This window comes from Dermacentor albipictus, chromosome 1 (assembly GCF_038994185.2).
Source record: "Dermacentor albipictus isolate Rhodes 1998 colony chromosome 1, USDA_Dalb.pri_finalv2, whole genome shotgun sequence".
NCBI lineage: Eukaryota > Metazoa > Arthropoda > Arachnida > Ixodida > Ixodidae > Dermacentor > Dermacentor albipictus.
Window position 1 is genome coordinate 329,734,746 of NC_091821.1, and position 27,435 is coordinate 329,762,180.

Genomic DNA, 27,435 nt, shown 5'->3' on the forward strand with positions numbered 1-27,435 from the left:
AAAAGGGGGGGGGGCAGAAAGCGCGGCCCCAGGGAAACTATGCTTAGTATATATGCATTCAAGGAAGTGCCGACGACAGAGACAAGCAGAGAGAAGGGGGAAAAGATAAATAACAGGGGGCTTAGTAGGTATAACGCCGAGACAGCGTATGACGGGGAACGACACCGATAAGAGTGTCGTTTGGATTGCCCGTCGCATGCAGGACTTTGCGGCGTGATGGCGGGCGCCCTGACGATCAAGCAGCTGCCAGAACGATCAGGCTTGAGCAAGCGTCGCATAGCAGTCCACACACATGTATACGGCCATTTAAAATGGTCGCCTCGCGGGGAAAATACATGCATGGAGGGATGTCCAGATCTGAGCCAGTTATAGCCCACACGCGTTACAGCTGTTGGGTGTTGAAGCACGTGCGCGCGCCGCTTTGCCTCCTGCCCTTTAGCTGGCGGTTACTAACGCAAGTCTTCCTTAAATGCTAGAACTGATTTCGTTATTGCTTTAATCAATCGTTTTAGTGTCGTGTCGACGAAGTACTACGTGAAGAAAATTTCTAGAATAGGAGCGTGGGTTGCGTTTTGCCACAAAGGTTTACGCCACCCACGGAATACTTGTGTTAAGAGAGTCCGTCGAATAGGAAGAGAAAGCTTTTTGCAAAGAGCTCATGCTGTCACAAGTGTGCTCGCTTACAGGCTTGCTGGTATTGTAGTGATAAAACTGCGTGGCTAGGTCGTTTTCGCGTTCCTAGTTACGCTCTCACACACGCTACTCCTGACTGCTTGAAGTCTCTATCGTAGAATAGAACTGATGAGCTCAGCCCCCAACTTCACATGGCCTTTCAGGTCCTTACAGGTATATAACGTCGCTTGTTTATACGGTTGAAGACATGTGTTTTCAATTACACACTTAAGCGTCAAACATGTTCTCCTGACCGATATCAAGCTACGCGAGCCAGAAAAGCGATCAAAAAAGCGACAGATGGGTGGCGACGCTATACCAGCGAATTTCTCCCTGTCACGCCTCAGGTTTTGATAACGACTCGCTGAGGCTCGTCAGCTGCGTATCGTAATTAAACGTGGATCACCGCCGCAGTGGCTATGACGCTCTGCTCCTGATCACGAGGTCGCCGGTTGAATACACGGCCGCTGCCGCAACATTGCGATATTATAGGCGACTGCAACAAAAAAAAAAAAAAACTCGTGTACCACATTTTGGGTGCACGCTAAAAAAACAAAAAAAAAGAAAACTTACGCGAATGCATCCCGTGTTCGACGTCCTTCATAGTCTTATCATTCATAGTCTTAGAGCTTATCAGTCCTCTAATATCAGACCACTCCATCCACGCACTAACACTTTCAAGTACAGTTTTTTTTCCCCGCATGATTGAACAGTGGAATTTGTTACCTGCCGAAGTTCGTTTGTTACCCATTTCTCAATTTTTAAATGCTATTGCTGATGTATAGTTCTTTCACATTTTTATATTTCTATGTTCTTGTTTCTGCATATCATAATCAGTTTTTCTCGCATGTACACCCACTCCTGCCATAGCCCTAACGGGCTGCAGTATGTATGTATGTATGTATGTATGTATGTATGTATGTATGTATGTATGTATGTATGTATGTATGTATGTATGTATGTATGTATGTATGTATGTATGTATGTATGTATGTATGTATGTATGTATGTATGTATGTATGTATGTATGTATGTATGTATGTATGTATGTATGTAAGTATAAATAAATAAATAAATACTCTATGGCGTAGATCACGCACGCTAAAACTCCATCCTTTAACGGAAGTTACAGCGAAAATAAGAACTCCAACCTGTATAAAAAACGCCATGCGTGCTTTTCCAAAAAGAACAATAAAAATTCCGAAAGATGCAAGAGACACGGCGCCTGCCGAACAATGGTGATTAGCGCTTTAACCTCGATATGCGAGGTATCAAATCTTTCGGTACCCGCCGCGCTAGCTTTGCGGCTATGGCGTTAATTGCGCTGCTAACCCCAAGGCCACCGTGTGTTCGATCGCCGAGGCCGCTTTTCGATAGGGGCGAAACGCCAAAAGGATCGTGTACTTAGATTTAGGTGCACTTCAAAGAACCCCAGGTGGTCAAAATTATACCGGTGCGTGCCCCATAATCAGGTCGCGGTTTTGGCACGCAAAACGCAAGAACTTTTTTTTTTATTTTTAAGTCTCGCAGTGAAAACTTCGCACTCACAGAATGTGTGCAATAAAAGCAGGACCCAACAACAGTATATAGGCAAGTGCACGCTTCACCATTAGCTGAGCTCAATGCAAAGTGGCGCGGCCTCCCCCGTACGGACTCCGTATTGCCTATTCTTCCCGCAGTAAGTGGCATATGCTATAGTACAACGGCCTGTCGATGGAAAGGTGCACTAGTTTCCTTTCCATCCATGCTCCTGCCATGCTCCTTCACAGCTGTCACGTGTTGCCAGACCTACAAAAGGTACGCTTCTTTTAGCATAACTATTGGCACGCGATCCTGCCGACCAAGTGCCAAGTAAGGCGTGCACCGTAAATTACTCGCCTCGGAGAGCGTTTTCCGAAGCCCTCGCGACTACTAAACGACGTCACGAAAACGGCTGCCTGCGCAACCTTTGCCGCGTTCAAACGCAACCTTCTCTGCTATGAACAAATACCTTGTTGTTGTTGTTGTTGTTGTTGTTGTTGTTGTTGTTGTTGTTGTTGTTGTTGTTCAAACGTTGGACGGTCTCCAAATGAGCGGTCTGACTGATTAGCATGACTCAGCACTCAGGTCAGGCAGTGGGCCGCGCATACCAAGTACTACATGGCTTATCTCGGTCAGCCAACATTGGCATGCTCTGGTAGTCTGATGGGGCTGCCTAAGGCTTCCGCTGTCTCAATGAGAACGGGGTACCTATTTACAAGGGCCAAGTGGGTCGTACGAAAGGAATTCGCGGGTCGTGTGAGGCGCGCGGGCTTGGGATCCACCGAGTCTGCATACGGCGCCATCGCAAGAATGAACTGCGGCGCGTAAGTATACGAGATCAATAAACACACACGCGACCGCACAGATCAGGGCTGCCCTATAATGTCAGTTCGAACCCCTCGTAGTGAAACAATAAGAAACAAGCTGCGCCTGCGCTCTACTGCCCTCCATATACGTGGACGACTGCATATCATGAAGGTTCAATTTGCCGCTATACGGCGAAAGGAAACTGGCAGCGTTACCGAGAGCAACAATGAAACGTGGCGGATATCGTCGATTAAAGTCTGCTCTGCCAGAGACGGAAGGACGCATGCACGAGTCGGGTCGTCCGTCCCTCAAACGCTGACGCGACACGAGACGGCTGTGTGTGTGTGTACACGCGCACGCGTCTATAGCTAACGGCGCGCGCCGACGTCGGAAACGATGCGCGACGCGGGGTGCGTATATGCCGAGCGCAGCGCCGCTTCCACGGTTGACGGCGCCCAGATGCGGACGGAGCAGACGCCCCCGGCTCTTCCTCGAACGAGGCTTACGCAAGAGGAAATAGAAGAGGAAAAAAAAAAAGACAGAGAGAGAGAGAGCGCCGCACGGTCCTCGCTCGCGAGAATTGTGCCCGAACTCTTACGGCGTGTTCGAAGAGAAGCGGCCAGCGCATTCTGACAATTGTAAGCGTGAAGCGCTCTCACGCTCACGCTGTACGGCTCTCTAAACAACCGCGACGCCTTCCTTGCAAGCTGCATACTACGTATACCACGGAACGGTCGTTTTGCGCAGTACTTTCGCGCGACGTGAGATTCAAGCAAACCTTCCCGGGGTACCGAGGATGGACATTGCTTGGCGTCGATCACGATTTGAATGATGCTGAATACTCCAGTAAAAAATAAAAATATAGAGAACATAAGAGAGAGAGATGTTTGTCAGCGTAATATTCGCCTACCTGCTAATCTGCAAGGGTGGGACAGAGAAAAGGCCCTAAAAGGAGGAGGACGGAATACGTGCAAAGTTTACGGAGATGCGGATTTGGCGAAGAAAAAAAAAGAAAGGAAGGAAGAACGCTTGCTGTATTCACGCGCAGCATTAATTTGTTTGCGCCATCTTGTCCGTTATCAAAACCGTTTACATACTGTCTGCAGGCGTTTAATCGACTTCTTTGCCTCTTTAGTGTTTTTAACGCAATTAGCCTATTTTGCCTGCTACACGCATTTTGAGTCTATCTATCTAGCCTCTTACGCCGACCCGGTGACCCAAGTTGTCTACTAGCTTAATTGGGCCACTATATACGTATGTACACGGTCACGCCATCTCACTGTCCTGACGGCTAAGGCGTCAAGCTGTCGTCGTTATAACATCGTCATTTAAGGATCGTCATGCCATCGTCATCATGCCGCCTTCGTCGTTTCGTCGACGTCACTGCTTCTTCATCATGACGTCATAGTAATGGCCGACCATGGAGAGCGAGTGTCATAGCAAAGTGGGCCCAGCCAGGATACAGTGTATGTCGCATATAGCCGAAGCAGTGGAAGTCTCGAAATGACCATTACAGATTCAAAGCAAAGGTGCATTCGGCAATACGTGCTTCGCCACATTGCTTGAACGCTAATCGCAATAACGTCAACCGTCGACAGTCACTGTGGGATTTCGAACTTTTTTTAGTTACAGTAGTAGTTCAAAAGTGCTAGGTCATTAGTCAAAATAGTGAAAATCTATGGACTATAGGCACTACCTAACCTGTCTATATCGAGAGTCTGCAGATGGGCGCCTTTGTACGCTTTCTTTTATACTGCGATCACGTCGCGTTGTTTAGTACACGAGCTGTCATTGAAATAATTACAAGATTTCGCTGACGGCGAAGGACACCAGCCTACGAATTAACCTTGTCATGTTAAGAGCGCCGTTATCTAAAACAGTTTCCCATAGTGAACTTTATAGAATACGGCACGCCAGTCCGACAAACCAATACATTTTGTCAGACACTTTGAAAATTAATAACTCGAAACTGGTGCAGTCCGGAATGTTCGTTCCAAGTGGATACACCTTGCGAGCTGACGGGCTGCAATTCGTAGATTAAAATATGTGCGATAACATAATTAATAAACTAATTAGCGCAGTTATGCTAATTACTTCTTTAAGCATGTTATTTTTCGTAGAAGTAATGGTCACATCATCTAGTAATTAAGATCAAGGGTTAGAATTGTGCTATCTGCCACAGGCAAACTTTAACAATTTGCTGCAGCTTAAAAAAAAAAATACGCCCTACATACTTAGTTTAGTACTTATTCTAGGAGTGCAACACTGTGGAAACTGACGCGATTTGCCACAATGCTATCTAGAAAAAAAAGGAAAAGGGAAAGCAAGAGGCGTCAAATAATCGGCGACTTCGTGCGATGCCCGCCTCTACGAAAGAGAAGTTCTGCGAAAGAGAAATCTAAACGGATTATTTTACGTAATGTCTACACCATGCATTCAATAGTAATATCCTAAAGGGTTACATAGAGAGTCACCGATTACGTTAGGTTACTTCGCTTTCGATTGCTCTTTGCATTTCACCAGTGTTTCACAACTGCCGATGTGCGTGCAGAGATCGGCAGCCGATCCTGGTGCCACGACAGAGGATTGCGAGTGCATAATAAAAGACTGCAACTCAATCTGTATGTAGATTATTTTTACGTGAACTATGAACACGTAGAAACAGAAAGCTGTAATGTGAGCTGGTGAGGTTAGCATAGCCAAATTCCAAGTATGCTACTCGAGATGATTAAGAAAGTATGCTCAAGACAGTACGTTTAGTAGTGCACCTTGCGGCGTGTATATTTCACGAAGTACACTAGAAAAAACAGATTAAGGAAAGATGTCAAAGAGCTCGAAACAAGGCAAGGGCTCACGCTAGGCGAGCTTAAACGCGAGACCGAAGCAACCGCCACGCCATACGCGCGAACGCGGCAACAAAACGACCCTGCTGCGTACGGCGCGACTATGGAGTGACACAAGAGCGTGCAAAGTGCATTTCGCTTTCGATATGCCGTTTTTTTTTTAATCAACGTTTAAGCATTCGTAAATGACTGCTGCAACGAAAACGTCAGCGGGATCCGGTTGCCCGTCTCCGAGAGTATAGTGGCGCAACTCCTCCAAATCGCTGGCGTCATTTTCTCGCTTGCGAAAGCTAGCTTCGCGGACACAGCGGTGCGTCTGTTTCGGAGCGCTAATAAAAATGACCTTTTTCGAAACACCAGTAGAAGTTGGTTTGGCGTCGCGTGGGTCGGCATCTTTAACCTTTGCGAGAAGGTTTTCCTTTCTATTTCAGTGTACGACGTGTTGAACTCCTGAGGTTACACGGCACTCTGCAGTGCAGACGAGTGACGCTACAATCTAGCAGTATGTTGCGTTGTCAAGAAAAAAAAAATCCTTTCTTGTTCAATTCTTTTTTATCAAGACAATCTGGACGCAGAATAAATGCGGTCGGCATAATATTCAAAAATACTTGAACAGCCCGCCGAATATTCGTTTTCAAATCGTATTTGATTGGAGACACAAACATGCACACCCGCAGTCAAAAGAGTGTTCTAAACGGTAATTTTATAACAAACGTATAAAAACATTTTCTCATCTTCATTTCGCTGTTCGCCTCCCCCTGCAGACTAGACAACCAGACGCTTTTCTGGTAAATATCCTTGCCCCCCCCCCCCTCTCTCTCTCTTAAACGGCAGACTGTACCACCGAAAAATAACATGGACGAGATCTCGTCCTCCGCAATATGTTTTTGAAGCTGCACAGTCGGCTACGAAAGACGACGTAGAGGTGAACTCCGGATAAACTTCGACCACCCAGGTTTCCTTACAGCATACGCCTAAATCTCAGTACAAGAGTGTCTTCATATTTTCGTAGCAGCCGCGGGTGGGAATCAGACCCGCGACCTGTTGTTCAGGAGGAAGACGCCGCAGCTACCGAGCCATCGCGACAGGTCGCAAAATGTTTTCGGGTGCTTCACGGCAGGCGGAGGGCGCCCTTGCACGACCATCGCCCGCCGATGCACAGAACGACGCTACGCGCAGTCTCAACGAAGTGCAACGTCCGTATACGCAGGAATACAAAAGGAAAATAAATAAATTCGCAACGAGTCGGCTTTCGCGCGCGCGCATCAAGGCCGTCAAGGATTTTGCCACAAAGCGCGAGACTTGAGACACCGTGCACGAAGGAAAAATAAGTGGCTGGGCAACGGTTATTACTCGACAATACTGCGCTCAAAATCGGTCGCTCGTCTCCATTGTACTATATGGCCCAGCAAAGCTATAGACGGCCTCCTTTCTTTCTCTCGGCGTCCCCGCCTTTTGTGAAGCGGCCCTCCTCCGCCGCAGCCTCTTTTACTGCGAGCACAAGTCACCGGCAGAATGATGAAGTGCGTGTCGTTCGTCGCGAAGGAATGGCTACTATACTACATAATGGCCCCCGAGCACGTAGCCGAGATGACGTTTAAGCGAGAGTCGAAATTGTCGACGCTCCCGCTTTCTTTTTACTCGCGAAGCAGCGCGCGGCGGATTACGGCGCTGCGACGAGCGTGTCGCGTCGACTGCATGCCACGCTGCTGCGCGTCGACTCGGCGACACCGAACGACAGCCAGGCGTGGTGCAAGCGGTGGAAGCTCGAGTGAGGTGCGCGTGCGAAGCAGCTTTCCTGGCCGGAAGACTTCGCTTGTTGAAGCTTTTAGCTCACAACAACACGATCGAGGACGACAAGTAGACACTGAAACACACGAGCGCTGAAACACACTTCATTGGCTTGGCTCGGCTCCACCAAGGCCGCGAGGAATTCGTTTTGCGACGGCGCTATATAGCGGCCATGTTTGGGCGATCAAGATGTCGTAAGTAGACGGCATCTCTCCTCAAGAAATGCTCGCCGTCAGCTGCGAAATCTTATGGGCACGCATATACGAGTACGCAGACGCAATGCTTGAAATTGTTTTGACGTGAATCGACTCGCCATTTTGTTCACAAGCATCGCGACGCAGCGCCCCACGAAGTAGCACGAAGCCAGGACAGAGCCCTCTATGAGGCGATCGCGTAACGCAGTTTGTAGCGAGCCTAACATTCCCTGTCGATTACATATATTTCACCAACACGCCACGTGTTTTCTAAGACAGCTCATACCTGGCGCCGACCAAACGGTCAGAGATAAGTGGCGCAAACATTTTCAAAACAAGTCTCGCACGCGAACAAAACAACAACAACAAAAAAAGCGATCACCCCGATGGCGATATGTTATATTTGGCTACTATGACGTCTGCCCGAAAAGCAGCGTTATCCTTCCCATCGCATGCGGGCCATCGACGCGGAGACCTGCGTCACGTGGAATTCCCCCAAGGTGCTCACGCGGCCTTCGAGCAACAGAGCTAAATCAAGGTGAAGTGTGCGACTCTGATTTCAACCTTAATAAACGGATATTTTTGGTCGCTCGCAAACGAACAACGAGTTTTGGCGGCGCGAGAACTATTTTAGGAGGCAGACGCCGTTTTCGCAAAGCATGCACCACGCCCACTCAACAACAAAGCGAACGCGAAATGCACGGAGCACGACTGACGCACGACTGATCAAGCGAAAGGAGCGCGTCTCAAAGAACAACGACCGAGCAAATCGATCGTGCAACGCATCGAATTGCGTGCTCCGGAAAACGGGCCTCAAAACCTCGAATGCGTGGGAACGATCGAAACGTATGGAAACTTGTCGAGTGAACAAACAGCAAACCTGATCTTATGTTCCGAGAGTCGTTACAATTAAGCGTATACAAGTCGACAATGGACAAGGAAGAGGAAAAGGAAAGACGCAAACACGGGCCGCGTCTTGTTTTTCCTGTTCGCTGTTTTTGTGGGAAGTTTTCGAGTCACACCAATAAGCAACCAAGTCACACGACCCTCCAGAAGCCGTACGCCACCTGACAAAATGACGAGGCGAAGGTCATACTGCGCAAATCCCCTGTAATAGACGTAAGTAAGAGCTTTGTCCTGCACGAACAAAAAGCAGAACTGCGCAGCACTTCCAAAGCATAAAAGGCCCAGGTATGGGTTAACCAACCTGTCCCGTTTAGTCTCAATAGGAGAACAAACAAAAAAGAAAACAACAGCGTTGATTATCTATCGGCATCCGCATAATTTCTAGGTCACGGTATCATCGACTGGTGCTGCCTACGTGATGCTAGTCAACGTCACTTATGACCAACCAAAACTACGACTGCTTTATTGTTTGTTGTTCTTAAACAAGACACATATATACCACAGCTATCATTATTATTTTCTTTTTATGGTGTGCGCGCGTGTGTATGTGTGGGTGTGCAATGTTTTTTCTGTGCATTGTTTTGCCGCGTGCGCCAGCACCATGGCAATCGAGGTTGTTACTGGGCGCTCTAATAAACATGATTGATTGATTGATTGATTGATTGATTGATTGATATCATGTAGCTTTCGTTTACGCTATATAACTCGCTACACACTGAACATGCCTATCGTGATATAGCCACGTGTATATATATTACATAAACAAATTTTAGAAGGTAGATACGGCAATACATGCGTTTTCGTTGTGCCACCAGATCTGGTCTCTGTAATAAACTCAGTTGGTAGTCAGCACATATCCTGTTTTCGTTGCTTTTCTTGTTTTGCTTATCTTAAGTGTTGCTGTCGAAGATGGAGAAAATATTCGATATTAGATTCGATATACGAAAATCACTTCCCTCAACTATTTATATTTTATTCGATCCGGAAATTTCCCTGTTACAAGGCCCCTAACGAAAACCCTAGCGCGGGCAACTGCAGCTTATGTAACCGTAATGTTTACCGGCAAACGCTGTGCTCGAAGGCCAGCTTTCTAGCAGAAATGCGGCCTCTTGCGTGGGCCACGGATGCACGGAGGCGAGCGACATCTGGAGGTGTTGCAAGGAACCGGGTGCGCCGCGCTATGAATTTTACAAACGCTGGAAAAGGGGTTAGTGTTTGAATTTCCGCGTAACAGAATTATGTCTTCTCGTACAATCAAGTTACAATCCGACGCTATAAGGTCTGTAGGTTGTAAGCCATACTTTACAATTTTTCTGACGCATTTTACTTTGAGAAGTTCAATTAGTTCAGTAACGTCTCTGCGGTACACAGAAGGTCTGCGCAGTTGGGTAGGCGTGCTTCGGAATGATTTTTCGGAATGAGCGCCAGAATTTCTGCGAAACGGGGCCCGAGCTAACGTGTTAAAAATGTTGGCAAACCAGCATGCGCACCCATAGCGACACCGTTCCCGTAGCATCATCGAAGACGGAACAGACGACGTCGTCTACACTATCAAAAATAAGGCGAGAGAGAACGAAGCAGCAAATTAGCGAGGGTCGCAATGCAAGAAAACGACATAAGTTCAAGGTAAACCGCGAAACTACTCAGAAGTAAAGGTGTTGAGAGTGAGCTACGCGGCCACATCGCACTGCCATCAAAGAAGTGCGCAAAAGAAAGGGAAGGCCTCTCCTCGCGCGGCCGATACGGTCCAAAGGCCAAGGACCCCACGTGTTCAACGCAAGGGCAAACAAAAGCGGCTCGTTTATCCTCGCGAAACGGCTCCGCCGAGGCGGCGAAGCGCGAGCGAGACGTGCACGCGCATCGGCTTATCGCAGCTCCACGCGGCGCGATCCATATGCACCCAGCCGTTATGCGACCGTGTCTCGGCCGGCCAGACATTTTTTAACTGGATCTGTACCAGGGCACGGCTCGAGCTGCGCGCAGACAGCATCGGGAACCACCCGCGGCACGGCCAGCGCTGTACGAGAGCACAGCAGGGCACTGCGCCGTTTGCTCGTGGTGTGACGAGCAACACGGTCAGCGAGCCAGCCTAGACGGCCGGCCGCCGGCGAAACAAAAGTGTGCCACAAAACTCGCCAGCCAACGGGCGCGCGGCCTCGAGGGAGCGCTACCGTGCGCGCGGTCCGCCGAAGGGCAAACGCGGCTTCAGAGGAGGCATTGATATGAATGAAAGCGGTTAGAACGCGGCGCTGGCCTGGCTGTACGGCGTTCCGAATCGGGAAACGTTACTTCTCGCAGGAAAATCAAACCTGCAGCGTGCGTGAGCCAGCAGTCGTATACGAAAACTGATTGAAGCATACCTTCATGATAGTATATTCCTCTTTATATAACAGCTGGCTTCAAAAACACGTACGCAGGACATTCCTCCGCCCATTGTTCCCGGCGCCCGCTCTCTCGTGTCGTATCGGGTTGGTAGATACTATCCACGCCTTCGGCGGTCTCAATTTAATTCGATAAAAAAACTTTTTCTTTTTAATTCCTGCCTTTCAGATCGGCGTCCTGCCCGTCTGAAGAGACGACAAGCAACAACATGACAGCACGCCAAGTTCATGGGCTCAGAAATTGTGGCATACCACGATGTTGCGACTTTGGAACGCACAAGACTCAGAGGTCATGCGAAACTTGATGCACATACAGAATTAGTTCACGGTGTGATGAAGTTGGGCAGCCGTTAATAAACAGACAATGAAACCACACCGCTTCCTGAGCTGTTTTACTACAGCGAGAAAGCCTTGGCGAAAGATCCTAGTCGTTTCTATACTTTCATTTTTCACTCTGGTCAACGCTATGTGATTGGCAAGGACGAGGGCCAATGCGGATACTAAATATTCCGTTTGCCCCCATCTCCCCGCCCCATACACACAGACACTCACCACGGCCTACAAATCCGTCAGGCGAGGGAGGCACTACACGCGCCACCAAGCTTAGACCTCAAGGAAATTCGTCTTTTTTCACAGCTCCGGGATGCGAGAACTCTTGTAAACGACAGTGTGTGCGCACGTTCTGTCGGGCATTCGAATGGCCAGAGCTCGGAACGCTCTCTCGCCAGCGACCAAGAGGGTGAAGGCAGAACGAGTCAAAAGCAGGCTGCCGCTCGGCGATTACACGAGGAAAAAAGGAGAAAGCGTATTGGGGGGGGGGGAGGGGGGGAGCAACTGCTCGAACGCTTCCAGCGGCCGAAACGAGACTCTCCGCGCGTAAGAGGAAAATACAGCGCGGCGGCTGCGGCCGGCCGGCCGGCACACATCGAATGCCGCGCGCGCGCGCTCTTCGCTCCTCGCGCAGTGTGCGTGTGTAATGTACCCGTGCAGCGCAGTGCTAAACTCACCGGCTGGCCACTGCCCGCGCTTTTCTTGCTGCCCGCTAGTTCGGAGCGCGTACCGCATCGCGAAAATGGAAGAGAAACCCGCCACGTTCCTCTAGAAATCGAAGCTCGCACAGAGAACAGCTGCACATAGCGGGTAAGACCGTAAGACAGGGAGAGAGAGAAAGAGGGGGTGGGGGCCAGACGGCCTAAAACGGGTAAATGCACGGTGTATAAACACACGCGCAGGGCTGGCCGCGAGCAAAACCTGATCGAGCGGCGCGTCGAGACCTCGGTCAGCCGAAGGTGACAGAAACCGATTCGGCGGCGAACAAGAAGGCGAGCAGAAAAACGATGCCGTTGCTCGCGAATTGGAGAGAAAGCGCGGAACGGCGAGGAAAAGGCACACAGACACACACACACACGGCGAGGACCGCAGTTGGGGTGTGGGGACGAACGGCGACCTTCGACAACCTTAGCCCAGATCTGCCTTCGATCTCAAGTGGGCACCGACCGCGTTCGTGTGTTTACTGCGGGCGCACTCACGCACAACGCGGGTCGAACGAGAGGGCGCGACGCGAGCGAGTCAAAAGCGAACGACTTCGGGTCGCAGACTGCGCGGTGCGCGCGCAGTGACAAACGGGTCGGGGCGAGGGCGATACACATATAACCGTGCTGCAGTCAAACATGCAGGACGAGGGGGAGAGAGAAATATATTATGGGGTATCCAAGCCATTTTCCTTTGAAAATACCCGCAGATGTGTTGCAATCTGTCAGACGGTTCCAACCTCGAACGAAGTAGAACAATTACATTAGCCTTTTTTTTTTCCGTTCCATACTTAACTGACCGAGGACACTGAATGAAGGAGACGCCCAGGTAATCGTAGCAAAATCTTTGCTTCTCTCTAGTGGCAGAGATAGGCCAGACTTAGCCGTTTTCAGAAACAATTGCTGAAACGTCCTTTCGTAGCACCGTCGGTACAACAGTGACACAGCCGCATTACTATCTTTTTTTTTCTTCTTTTTTGCAAATGAGGGGACAATGCAATAAATAAAAAAAGGCAGTTCCGTTGTAACTTGTAGTGCGGGGGGAAAAAACGTGCCCTTCAGAGTGAGTAAACCACTCACAAAAGCTCAGTTTGCTACACAATCACGCTCTCTACAACCATGAAGTAGAACAGCTGGGAATTACTCAGAGAGAGAGAGAGGGGGGGGGGGGAGAGGGAGGGAGAGAGACATTAGGTGAGACGTAAGAAGGTTAGCCAGATGGGAATATCCAGTTTGCTACCCTGCACTAGGAAATGCCAAAATTAAGGTAAATGAAGAGAGAGAACTTCATCAAGGGCGATTACAAGGTGATCACGAGGACAGTTTTTCATCCGGGCTGCACGAGCACTCCTCGAAGGGGAACCACGCCGTGACCGACTCCCACAGGTCGAGAGAAAGCAAAGTGGTGATTCACACACACACACACTTCTCACCCGAGGCGCTCCTTCTCTCGTGCGCGCAGCTCGAGGTCGCGCTGGATGACGGCGAGAATGCGCTCGCACTCTTCCTGGCTCAGGTGCGACAGGTTCAGCCTCCGGCCCATGGCTGCAGCCCCGATCACATGGCACCTGCAGCAAGTGGGCGCAGATGTCAATCACCGGTGGCAGCAGACATCGCGCTAAGAGCGCACGCTCCGCGCAGAAGCACGAGCAGCGACACTAAGAAAAAAGATGTTGCTGGAGACTCCTTTTACCGGAATAGCTTATTGTCCCATACTTACGTTATTTCCAAGTTGTCGTAGCTAGAAAAGAAGTAATTTTTCGGCGGGATGGGAACGACGAACGCGCGTGGCGCCAATTTTTGGAGTACGCGTATACGATTTATTTTTTCCATATACGGGGTGTTTCACTTAACTTGGGCCACACTTTCAATATATGCAAATGCTACGTAGCTTTACAGAGCCAAGGTAATGTTGCTTGTCGTCGCTTTGAGATACTCAGATTATTTTTTTTTCCATATCGCATAATTAGGTAATTAGTCTTACTCAATCAATCAACTTCTCAATTATTATAATTAGACGAAAAGAGTCGATGAGAAAGTTGTGGAGCAACATGACAAACTCCCGATACAGCTTTCTGTTGCTCAATACATGCTACATAAAAGGAACCCTCGTGTACATAAAAGCGTTTCTCCGGCCGTGAAAGGTGCCTGGGAATACACGCAAGATTGCTGCGCGACTGGCCCCGCTCGAAGCACTTTGCGTGTATTCGCAGGCTTATTTCACGGTCGGAAAAACACTTTTATGTAGCACGTATTGAGCAACAGAAAGCTGTATCGGAAGTTTCTCGTGTTGCTCTACAATTTTCTCATCGACTCTTTTCATCTAATTATAATAATTGAGGAGCTGATTGATTAAGACTAATTACCTAATTACGCGGGATGCAAAACATAATCTGAGTATCTCAAAGCGACGGCAAACAACATTACCTTGGTCCTGTCCAGCTATGTAGCATTCGCATACTTTTAATGTTCGGCCCAAGTTAAGTGAAATATCCTGTATGCCGCGGTTCCTGCTATTAATGTCGCGCTTATATATATGCATCATAAAACTGGTGCGCCACATTACCGCGGTATTCGCTGCAAGCAAGTGACAGGTTTACCATAGCCACTGAAATGAGAACAAGCATTCAAAAGAGCCAGCCCGCAACTTTACCCGGAAGCGCGAGTGACACCATATACGCGTTAGGACCATACGCCCATCAGCAGCGAACAAGTATGCGTCCTTTCGAATTTTTTTGTTTACCTGTTTTGGAACGTTTCACAAGTCTCGCGCTACCACCAGCGCTAAATGTAATTCACGCACGTATAGGTTACGAGCATTCCGCCGATGCAAACTACGCTGCTGGCTTCTAGGCTGTACTACACTCATAACCAGAACGCGACCGGCTGTGCACCAGCTGCTAACCATTGCCGCCAGCCGGAACAAACACTGCTGTTATTTTTGTAAGCATGTGTAGTGCACTAGAATAGCAAGGGACTGCGCGACGGGCACCAACGTTGGCAGGCGCTTCACCGAGAGTCTCTCATTTTCCTCTTTCTTTTTTTTTCAATAACTTCAAAGCCCCAGCGGGTCGTTACCGTATATTCACCGTATTTTCGCCATTCCCCTTCTTTACCGTAGTTATACCTTTCCTCTTCCCAACGTTTAGAGTCAGTCGTTAAATGGACGTTAATTTTGACTCAACGTCCTTTCGGCACTGGCTGACACCGAAATGAGGTTTCGCATGCGCGCCACCTAAGCTCAAGCGCGACATGCACAAGGCACTAGGCGCACCTCATTGGTCATGATAGCAGCCCAAATTGCGACCACTGCATGCTACGTACCAGAGACAACGCACAGAACGCTGCGTCTTCCCTGCACACCCGATCGAGCGACAGAATGTTTCCTCTTCTCTAGCAATCATCAATGCCAGGCCATTCTCGGAGTAGTTTATTCTGGGTCCTTGGCCCCATCCGAGACGTGCTGCGCTAACAGTATGGACCATCGTCAAAATTATGCACGAAACAGGTTTGGACTGAATAGATTCAAGTGCGCTACTATGTTGACCAGCATCCGTCGCACCCCTATTCTTGTCATCATCGCCATCGATCCTTTTTCGTTCAATTTTTCGCCTTGAAACTCAAGCCCGATTTACGTGCCTTTCCACAAACAAAATTCATTCTTTTCCTTGATTCTAGCTAACCTCTCCGTTCCGTTTCCCTAAACGGAGCGGACTCTGTACACGGATCTGTGCACCGGCACCTTCGCGACCCTGGCGCTCTCATCCGAAGGCAACAGTCTTTCTCACGGCACGAACCATCACATCAAGGATCCGCATCCCGGCCTCGCCGCAGGTCCTTATAGCGAGTTACTGACTACTCGCACTTAATTGAGCTGTCACTTAAACATCCACCGCGTAATCGCGACCGCGTCGCGGCGCACGAGTTTAAATTTAGCCAGAAGACTCATCGGCGCATGCGTGCTCGCAGCTGCAGGAATTACTGCCTGTCACGGGCTTCATACTTGGCGGCGGCGGCGGCGTTCAAATGTATAGGCGTGGCGGCGTCATACACAGGGCGGCCGTCTGCAGCCGGAATGCTTGTCGAGTCACTTGGAGGTTGTGCACACATTCGAATGCAAACGCAGAACAACACGAAACGGCGCGCGTTAAGGGCAGCGGAGTCGCCTGAAGGCACCTGCTGCGTGTCATATATCAGCCCTGCCGGCATTGCAATTTTCTTCCCCTCCTTTCCTACTGTACTCTGTAAAAGAAACATTTCTCCCTGTAAGGTATCTTGTCCTGCACACGGTAGGGTAGCCTCTAGGGCAGGGTATTTTTGAACGTCTGTTCGAGTCGCCTGCCACCAACTAGTTCCCGAGGTGCTGCGGCCGTCATTCGTTTCGGCGCAGCAATGGTGTCATCTGAACTACGCCGTTCGATGCGCACAATCTGATGCGAGAGCATCAAATTGTCCATTAAGCGACAAAGCCAGCGTCGCCAGAAAAATCCAGAGCGCGCCGATCAGTGAAATAACAGAATAAATTCGAAAGGAAAGACGTTGGCGGTAGTGAGTTTCGAACCTACGAGCCCACGCTCAGCGTCCGAGTGCCTTTGCCCACTGGTCTAAACCTGCGAGGAGGCCTGTGCACTCTGCTTCACGACATCATGCTACTTGGACCGAAATTTCCGTTGCCAAGCCCGGCGTGACGAAACCGGTGACGTCAAAGTCACCGTGGCTTACTCGGCTAGCGCCTCCGTTGCCAAGCGTCTCAACGCACTCGCTTGCCCGAAGGGAGTTCGTAACTCGAAAGACCACTCAGCGGCGTTCAATTTCACGTTAATGCTTTCGCATTCACAACTAATAGGTGCTCATGTTTACTCGATTTTTTTTTTTTCTGGACGTTCCATACTGAGTGCGGGTGCAGACGTGCAGGCGCCAAGCAGCGATTAACGAAGTCAAGCAGCAGCGTAGCAGATGCCGCAGCACACGGGCGTAAACGCCGTTGGAACCCCGCTTAGGAGCGCTTGCTGCTTCTAAACACTCAGGGTGTATTTACACTTTAGAAGCCGATCATATAGCTGCGGTTCAGAACCCCTCAAACTTACGCGGACGGCGCACATTAGGCAGACAAAACCTAACACCTGCACCGCGCCAGTAACTTCGCATTCGTTCCGACTGTCGCGTTGAACCTGAATTGCTGAAATCGAGCTGCACAATTTCTGAACTTCTCATGCCCCGCCATGAACATGGTTCACAATGGTGCAGGCAAATCGAACGGGCCTTTTACACTACCCGTGAGAGTACCCGTGCATCCAGAAAACTACCCCGCGGCGGTACAGATACGCTCTAGTTTAGTCGCGATCCCTTTTCTCTTATACTACATCAGAGCATATACCACGGAACAATGCAAGGCAGCCTTTCGGGCTTTGTTTAGAAGTCATTGGCTTCATGACTTCAATGCCTACGTCAAAGGCCGCACGACCGCGTATGCGTTTTAGCCAGCTGTAGCAATGTATTTGTATTACTTCTTGAAAAACGAGACAAAGGAGTGTTTATGCTCGCTCTCTTTGTCTTTTGCGTGGTAATGAGAACTAGCGCTACAGCCGATTAACTCGCGAGCTTGGTCGTAAGGCCTTTGACGTAGGCAGGGATGTCATTGGGCGCGAGGCAAGAGTTTAAGCCATGGAGGAGTAGGATTTAATGAAGAGAAAGGAGGAGAGGTCGGCCTGGAGAGCGTGTCTCTAGCACTCCTCACTGGGGAAAGGGGAAGTGGGAAATACAGGGAAAGGTAGGTGGCGGGTGATTATGTTATGGTACAATGAGATACTATATATACGTTGTCCAATATGCGGATGCGCACTGTAGACGCAATACACACAAGAGTAATCTTGTCCACGCAAAAGTAATCTCGCCACAAAAAGTTATTATGCAAACACATTTCGCACTGACTGCACGTCTCACAGGTTCTAGAGGCGACCGTCTAAACCAGTCTCACTTAGAAAGTTCAAAAGTGATGTTATGGCACGTTGGGCACAGCCGACACTCCTCCACGCGCCCAAAAGCCATGGAGTAAATACACAGGCGCCGATTCATCTACCTGGCAATGCGTTTGTCGACGCCAGTTAGTGTCCCAGTGATAACAGGCGTCCACCGTGCTCTCGGCTTCCGCTCAACTATGTTCTCTTCACCGCGACTTTCCAACGTAATCTCCTCCCTTTCTTTCCATAGCGGTCGGTCGGTCGGTCCACCGAGCTCTGCCGCCACTCCGCCACCATCACCGGTGATGCTGATGACGCTGATTTATTGGCATCCCTTTTGAAACGGGGCGGTGACAAACTGTCACCTAGCCTGCTTGAGTTGGTCAGGTATGCTACACAAGCATGCTTTTCATTCTAACGTTCTTTAATACGTCTCCCTAATCCCTTTTTCTCTTCCTCAAAAATTAGCCATCTACCGTGCACCGCTGCCTATACTTGCAACGGATCCGGTGGTATCAATGTCTTCCCTGCGTTTTATCCACCAACACTCTAAATGTCTCTTGCTTATCTCGACTGCTGACCAGTTGACACTTCTACCCGCTTTAAATCCAAGCGCTTCTGGAAGGTGTACGTTATACTAGCTTACGGTAACGTACAAATTAGGATGCGCTGAGTGGCCTCCGGAATTTTGCTGCAGCATACATATGCCTCATCTTGTTTGGACTATTTGCTCCGGTATGTTTTTGCCCTTAGGCAACCAGCTCGAGCCTCAAATAGCAAGGCTCGAGCCTCAAATAGCAAGGCTCGAGCCTGAAGCAGCAAGGCATTTCCCTTCGTACAGATTTTCCCTTCTGATTTCCTTCTTCTCATTCTCCATGGTATGTTTTACATCCATGCATTGCATCCAATTCACAGTCTCTGCTTCTCTCACTTTCTTTTTGATGACTCCTGGTTGTCTGTTTAAAGTTTCAATTACCCTGTACTTGGTTGCCAACATTCCCGACCTCTTCCTCCATTCTGTGTCCACGCTTTTCAGGTACACATACTTCTGCACTTTAGCAGCCCTTTCTTTTTTTTTTTCTTTATCCACGTTCCAGAGTCCTTCAATACAAAATTTATTTGATTTTTTAAACTAATTCTTTTATTAAAACATGTCACCCTGAACTGCCTCATTTGCGGTTTTACCGTGGGCTCCCAAAGCCAACCGGCCTTCCGATCATTGCTTGACTTGCCATCAGGACAAGCTGTCCGGTTTTAAGCACAGAATGGCATTTGCGAACGCTAGTGCTGGCACCATAGCTCCTGTCCAGATACCACGCACCAACTCATATTTATTGCGGCCCCAAAGTGTTCTGTTTCATTATTGCTGCATTTTGCGTCTCCTTTATTTTCAGTTTATCTTGTTGCGTGCTTGAGTAAGTCTTTCCTTCGTTTATGTATACGTGGAGGTACTTATATTGCTTGACTATAGGTATGACTTGCTGATGAGTTGGCACGTCGTAATGACTCATCACTTTACTAAAGATCATAATTCCCGATTTCTCTGTGCTAAACTTATAGCCTAGATTTGTCGCTGCATTGCTACATATATTCGCAAGTGTCTGTAAGTATATTGCATTGTCCGCTAGTATATAGCGTTATGTCGTCCGCATATCAGTCCAGGGACCTTCTGTTGCACCATTTGTCCATTACGCGTGTAGGATAAATCAAACCCTAATTCACTGGTTTCCAGAGCCTTTCTATCCCCTTAACATAAAACGTGAACAACAACGGAGACAAAGGGCATCCTTGCTTCCAGGCTTTGGTAAATTCCCACCGATTCGTTACATTTTCGGCCTTCCGATACAATTTATACTCGGTTGTCTATATACAGAGTGTCCCGACTACCATGCACCAAGATTTAAATTTATGCAAATGCCACGTAGCTGGACAGAACGAAAATAATGTTGTTTGCCGTCGCTTGGAGATGCTCTTACTTTTTTGTACTCCGCCTAATTACATAATTCGTTTTAATTAATTAACTTCTCAAACATTACAATCCGATGAAAAGTGTCAATGAGAAAATTCGCGAGTAACATTAAAAACTCCCGACACAGCTTTCTGCTGCCCAATATGTGCCACATAAATTTTTTTTTTTTTTCCGAGCGTGAAAGAAGTTCGCGAATACACGCAAAATTAGCTTTGGGTGCTAGTGATAGTGCGCAATGGTCCACTGACGCCATCTGGGACACGGACAACGAACGACCGAGACAAAAGCGACAAGGACAGCCGGACGCACCATTTTTTCCCGCTGCGTGAGCAACGCGCGTTTTTTTTTTTTTTTTTTCTCCCTCCGGCGGAACTTGCGCTGAAGGCAGTCAACTGCTTTTTCAACTGCACGTTTCAGCGCACGATGGCCTATTCACCCGATGGAACGATCTCGCGAATATCTCACGTGGCCTGCGTATGTAAATAAACAAAATAAAGAAATTTGTACTTTATCAGCGCTATAGCACGCACTCATAACTTAAAGAAGCGTGTTCCTGCAACAGAAAACGTGCACTCTGTAGGAGCAGCGCGACGTGCCTTCTCCTACATATTGTACTCAACGTCACACAAATTAGTGAATAGAGAAGGAGCTAACAAAGAGAGAGACAGAGAATAAGTATGGACAAGGTCCTGGCTTCGCGCGAAAATGGGACTGTGTCCCGGCGCAATAAAGCAAGCTATGCTGTTGCTCTCTTGAGCGATCCGGCAAAAACGTAGATGTTGCTGATCAGTGAGGCGTGGTGGAATGGCATTGTTCATCGGTGCTCTCAGACAGAGTTCAACACTGCTTCCTTGTAGCGGTGCGCCGGTCGATTACACGAAAGCGGAGCCCGCCGAGTTGTGAAAACGCGAGATGTATAGCTGCGCGACCGAAGTAGTCACTTCTTTTTTTTAACCCGTCTCCGCTGGGCTCACTCTTATGGACAATTTAACTGCCGTGTATATAGTTTCCCGAAGACCAGTGCAGCTTCTCACAGAAGCTGCACTCTAGCTTCCAACGCAATATATAATCAGCATTCCGTGAATATCCACAAGAAAAATATTTTTGCGCTATCCCATAAGGGCCAGAGTTGTGAGCGCAGTATAGTCTTTCATGCCTACAGCCCGATATTGCGCATTAAAAAAAAATTTATGGGATATTACGTGCCAAAACCCCGATATGATTATGAAGATTATGATTATGAAGATTATGGGTATACTCCGGAAATTTGGACCACCTGGAGTTCCTTAACGTGCACCTAAATCTAAGTACAGGGGTGTTTTCGCACTTCGCTCCTATCGAAATGCGGGCGCCATGGCCGGGATGCGATCCCGTGACCTCGTGTTTAGCAGCACAACACCACAGCCACTAAGCAACCACGGCGGGTCATCTTGTGTATGGGTATTTCATTCGTTCTGACAACGCGATTATCTACATTTGTATTTTTTGCTTTCTTACTGGATGTCGTAACGGACGATTAAGCCACTTCCTTGCCTATATAAACTAATGTCCCGTTAATATTTCATTTTTATCCGCCGCGGTCGCTTCGCAGCTACGATGTTGCGCTGCTAAGCACGAGGTCGCGGGATCAAATCCCGGCCGCGGCGGCCGCCTTTCGATGGGCGCGAAATGCAAAAACGCCCGTGTTCAGTGCATTCGGGGCACGTTAGAGATACCCTGATGGTCAACATTAATCCGGAGTCCCCCACTCCGGCGTGCCCCATGTCAAATCGCGGTTTTGGCACGTAAAACACCATAATTCAATATTTCCTCTCTTTATTTAAATTACCACTTAAGAATGGGATATGCGTTTTCTTTTGCTTCACCTATCGCCAGTAATGTGGGCGCTGGAAATTTGCTGACGTATTTTAATTTGCCATGATTGTATTGTTGGGTGTTGGCGCACATGCTCGGTAACAGGTGGGTTCAGCGTGGCGATCGAGGCCAGCAATTCGAGGAGTGGGCGTCTCTCACATTGAAAGAGCCTCAGAAACTCAAGGTACTCTTCGTGGAATTACGTTGTGATGTCCTTTTCCACCAGATATGAGTATATAGAAAACAAGATCTCGACCGGCCAGCTTTCCACCAAGACGACAGGCACACCGTAAAACAAATCCAGTCGAAACAAAGAACCGTAATCGTGATGCTTGCTTGTATACAACTGAATTACACAGTGAAAAACGAAACAGTTAGAAGGAATAACAATGAGTAAGCTAATCAGGCGCAGTGTAACGCTAAATAAAAAAGAAAACATTCTGCCAGCTTTTCGCACTAGCGGTCTCACACCTACAAAGTACGCAATCACACTGAAATTGACGCTGCGCTTCCAAGTCAACGCAGCTTTTCTTCTCTCCTTCCATGGTTACAACGATTCCAAAATTCCTCGAAGGCCGATGAGCCGGGGCACACAAGCCTTCGTCATCGAGCGTAATAGCCGTTCCCGTGAAGTCCGGGCGTGGAATATCAAGCTAAAGAGTAGCAGTACGCAACAGTGTACGTTAGAAACACAAGCTGTGACAGCCCAGACAAAGTACTCATCCCGAAAACTTTTGGCGCTGACAGTACGGACTAGTTCCGCATCATTCTACATGTGCCTCCACAAAGAACATGATGCGTCCAATGAGCAACTTCGTTATAACGAGCGGTTTTGATGAGCCCACTCGCCCGTGCGATGTCGATGGCTTCTGTGTGACGTCGCTGTTTCTTGCCACGCCAAGTGTGTAACTTGTAACTGTAAGGAGCAGGAATGCAGCCTTGTCGTCAAAAAACGCTCAAGCGCTATCGAGGTCTGGGGCAAAACGAGCGGACCGTTAACTGCAGCTGGAGGGTTGCAAGCAGGGTCAGTGTGCCTGCAAAGTGACAAACCTGCGGCTGCACAACTGCACCGGACGGTGCCGCAACGCCGTCCATTGGGCGGCGTGGCCGAACTAGGCAACGTCCAAAAGGGCGTCGTAAACAAGATAAGGGTGATTATTCTGCAAACCCGAGTGGATGGCGTCAACTGCAGACGTTTCGAAATGTCGACTAAAGGAGCAAGCGCAAATTAGAAAACCGCGAGGAAAGCACTTTTAGAGAATTTTTTTTTCTTCTCCAAAACACACCTTTCGCAACAACGTCCCATTATGCGTGTGAACTTCCGGGTCCACAATGAAAGCTTTAGAAGCCAAATAAAATCTACGGCGAGAGACAGCCGCTCGTGCGCGTGCTATGAATGAACAAAGCCCGCGCAGGAAGCCTGGTTCTCCGGAGACGACGCATTCATTGTGTTCGCAGCGGGGTGAGAAGAGAGAGAGGAAAGAAAGAAGAAGCCCGCATAAAACTTGCTCGGCATAAATGGGCTGCAAGTACGAGAGCCCGCGCACGCCGTGATTGGGCGCTCTCAGTACAATTACTCGAAATGACGCGGTTGTCCCTGTGAAACCAGTGCAAAGCTTTCGCTTTGCAAGTAGTTAGGCATACAGAGCGCAAGTCGCCGCGCAACAAATGACAGTTTTCGTCGTTTCTCGTTGCTGCTGAACGCACACGTGGTCTGTTGCGCTCAGCATGGTTTTCAACCAATATGGATCTTCCAGCAGCTGGATCAGTGGTGTAGGCCTCTCATTTCTTGCATACAGATACCAGACGCGGAACAGAATCGTCATTTGGCGCACAGTTCTTGTCGAAGAGAGAGAGACACAAGAAAGAGGTAAGTCAGGGAGGTTAACCAGACGGAAAAATCCGGTTTGCTACCCTACACTGGAGAGAGAGTGGAGGGGAAGCTAAGAAGGTATGCAGATCGCTTACGGGGATGAATCGCTCGATCGCTATTAGTGTCTTGCGAATTCTCCGGCCGTTCCAGGCATGTGCTCAATGACGACACCTAACCGTCACGGAACTGACCAGGACTATGGCGTTCTGCTGCTGAGCACGAGGTCCAGGGTTCGATGCCTAACTGCAGCGGCCGCATCTTGGTCGGGGAGGCATGCAAGAAATGATCGAACGTACTAAAGAACTCCAAGTGGGCAACGTTCATATACGAAGCCGTCAGCTGCGATGTCCTTTATGGTACGAGTGCCGACTCAGGACATAAGACCCGTCAATCTATTACACCTTCAAGAGCTTCGGTGTCCTACTGCTGTTGTGGACGTCCTGCCGTACATCCAGGTGACAGCTTCACGTTCCCGGCGTATGCAAGTCCTTGGCAAGCACGTGTTCGTATTGCAGAACAATTAGAAAAGCATCAACGGCGCTGGTTCTTCACCAACGTTTTGCTGATAAAATTAAAAATGAAGTTGCACGTGGAACAGCAGCCTCTACTCTGAGTGAGATGTATATAGCACATAAAGCTACCTTCGAGTGTGAATGACTCAACTCATTCTGCGTGACTCGGGTCTTTGCAATCAGCTTGTTTTGCCCACCACGAAATAAATAGTTCAGGCTTCCACAACAGAATCGTACTGCTACTCTTATAGCAATCATTCCATTCCTCATGCTGGCGGAGCTGAGCACTCAGCTGTTTCCGAGTGCTTCATAGTCCGCCGGACCAGACCTCGGTACTGGAGCACCGGAGCGAAAATTTCGGAGTCATGCTGTCAAGGCAAACATTAAGTACCCGTTGCTAAGACAAACTAGGCAAAATGCAATGGGGCCCGTCACGCAATCTGCACGATAAAGGACACTACTGCGCTAAGTACAATTAATTAAATAATATGTTTAGGAAGGAACGGCTCTGTGGCCTATACAAAATAAGCCGGCTTGAGAAAACCTGAAGGCGAAAAGGTATACGGTAATACCATTTCACTGTTTCTTTTCGATGCCTTGTCAGCATCCGCCGCGTTCCCGGCCACGGTGGCCGCATTCCGATGGGGGCGAAATGCGAAAACACCCGTGTGCTTAGATTTAGGTGCACGTTAAAGAACCCCAGGTGGTCAAAATTTCCGGAGTCCTTCACTACGGCGTGCCTCATAATCAGAAAGTGGTTTTGGCACGTAAAACCCCAAATATTAATTAAGCATCCGCCGCGCAAGTGGCTCTGTGGCTATATGGCGGTGCGCTAAGCACGACGTCGCCGGTTCGATTCCCTACCGCCGCGGCACCATTTGGATGGGAGCGGAATGCGAAAACGTTGGCGGACTCAGATTAAGGTGCACGTTAAAGAAACCAGGGTGACGAAAGCTCGAATGGTACAGCCGTCAACATATGAGGGTGATATTACACATCGGACGGAAAATTAAGATGACACTCATCAGCATTAGGTATAGGGTATGGTTAAATGGGTTCCAGCTGGAGAGGCTGGAAGCAGTACGCGCTCAGGGCTACTTCGTTTCACCTGTATGTAAATATAAATTAGCGTTAAAAATGAGTGAAAATAAAGCGATAGTAATAAGGTCAATTTAGCACGCGCAGATACTCAACGGCATGCTCTACAGCCATGCGCCCACTCACACTCACTCCCGAGACGAATGAGTACGATGCGAACGCACTTATGAGCGTATTCTGAGCTGCACTATTTACATACCATAAGTAACGCGACAACTCGTGTGTTCCAAGTCTGGTCTACAAATACGCTGGTTTATTAAACGTCTGTGCGGCTAGTTTAGCCATTGCTTACGAGTGCGGCGCCTTGGCGACCTAGTTCTCACTGTTACTGGTTCACGCAACCTAATGACTGCTGCGCACAATAACGAGGAAAATAAATAAAAGGCGGAAACTAAACCATTATCCTCCGGCACGGCCGTATATGCAGCAGTTATCATCGATGAATAAGGAAGGGCCAATGTCGCCGATAAGATTTTCGGGGAGGAAAAACGGAAAAGGTCACCCGCACAAGGTTGCTCCATGGGTCGGTTTTACATCACCGGAAGTTTACAACATGCATCTAACAAAATCGTGAGTCACGCTAGATTAACTAAAAACAGAAAAGGCGCCCTCGTCAACAGCTTCAAGTTTACACAAGGCCACAAGTATGGTAACGACCTAACACATGCAAATCACTGATTTCATGACCCATCGAAGGCTCAAAGAACAGTATAGGCTCGCAATTTCTGCTCGTTGCACTAGGCTATGTAATGTTCCAACAATTAACAGTGGCGAGCGCACCACTAAATCATTTTCTTAAGACGCTACAAAGTGCACATAGGGAAGGCCAAGCTTTTTCTGCGATCGAAATCTGCAGACAGTGAAGAATGAAGCAACAACAATCGGCTGTTTTGAATAATTCCCAACAAATTTGTGTCCGTGCAATACGGCAGACCGTTTTCTTCCCACTTAAAACAATGCAGCACGGCGTCGCCGAAAGTGCATTCCCACACGACTTGTAAATATATGCATGGTGCAGGGGGATGAAAGAGTCGCCGTCAAAACGTTACACCAGAGTGAACTCTGAATGTGATAGGCGTAAAAACAAACATGAAAGCAAAGGCTGCGACAGACTTCGTACGCAGCGACCCGCATGCCGCGGAAACATGATGCGCCAGCCGGTTCCACGCGTATGCCGCGGATAACGAGACACGAAAAAAAAAAGTATAAACATGTATGCTCTGCAAGTACGACGTTCACAGGAAATGAGAATATCCTTACGCACGCGAAACGCTTCCATGACGCCGAAAGTGTGGTCATAAGCCAAGGCTGCAGCCATTACACTACACAAACAGCGGCATGCAAAAACTGGAAACTTCACGACGGCCGTCACGTCACGTCTTTGAGATTTTGAACACTTCATGGCTGCTTCCCTCTGGCAGCAAGCAACCGCCGCGCGCCGGCAGCCACAGCGGCCAATGTCCTTGGCGCCCCGCGTGCAGGTGTTTACAAGGGAGGGGGCAAAGGATCCTCGGACATTTGCATCCGGCGCTGCGGCCGGCCAACCTCTCCGACACAGTCACTCAGCGCATTTAACAATGCTAAGGACGAGCGAGTCGCTCAAAGGGGCGCGTGAGAACGTGCGATTCTCCAACCTGAACGTGAGAGATCACTGCTACCGTTGGAGGCAAGCGATGTGTGTCAATGACATCGACCCGCATATCAGTCCTTACAACCGGCGCAGAAACAGAAACAAGCCACGGGGGCTGAGGCAAGCATTTACTTCTTTTCAGGCCCATGATGCGATGAGCACGCCATAACGTGGCTGCTGAATCGTTCCGCTGCTTTGCTGGGACCACACACGCTTGCATATGCATACGAGCAAGAAGGAACGTGCGAAATGGCAGGCGCGCGCGATTGCGCACTCCGGCTTATGCAAATGATCGCACATAGCATTGAGCACAAGGTTACGGGAGCATGGAAGGATACAGAAATAGAAAGGAAGCCATGAACTTCCAATCGGTGTAGGTGCCATAGTCGAAGT

At 48.9% G+C, this 27,435-nt stretch overlaps 1 protein-coding gene across 1 annotated transcript in view; it reads right to left on the reverse strand.

Moving 5' to 3' along the window:
• The window catches only part of LOC135909360 (uncharacterized), a 101,753-nt gene that overhangs the window by 73,406 nt on the left and 912 nt on the right, over positions 1-27,435 (reverse strand). The window contains exon 2 of the mRNA XM_065441335.1: positions 13,580-13,714. Within this exon, the coding sequence (XP_065297407.1) occupies positions 13,580-13,689 (110 nt within the window). The 5' untranslated portion in view covers positions 13,690-13,714. The remainder of the gene's footprint in view (positions 1-13,579; positions 13,715-27,435) is intronic.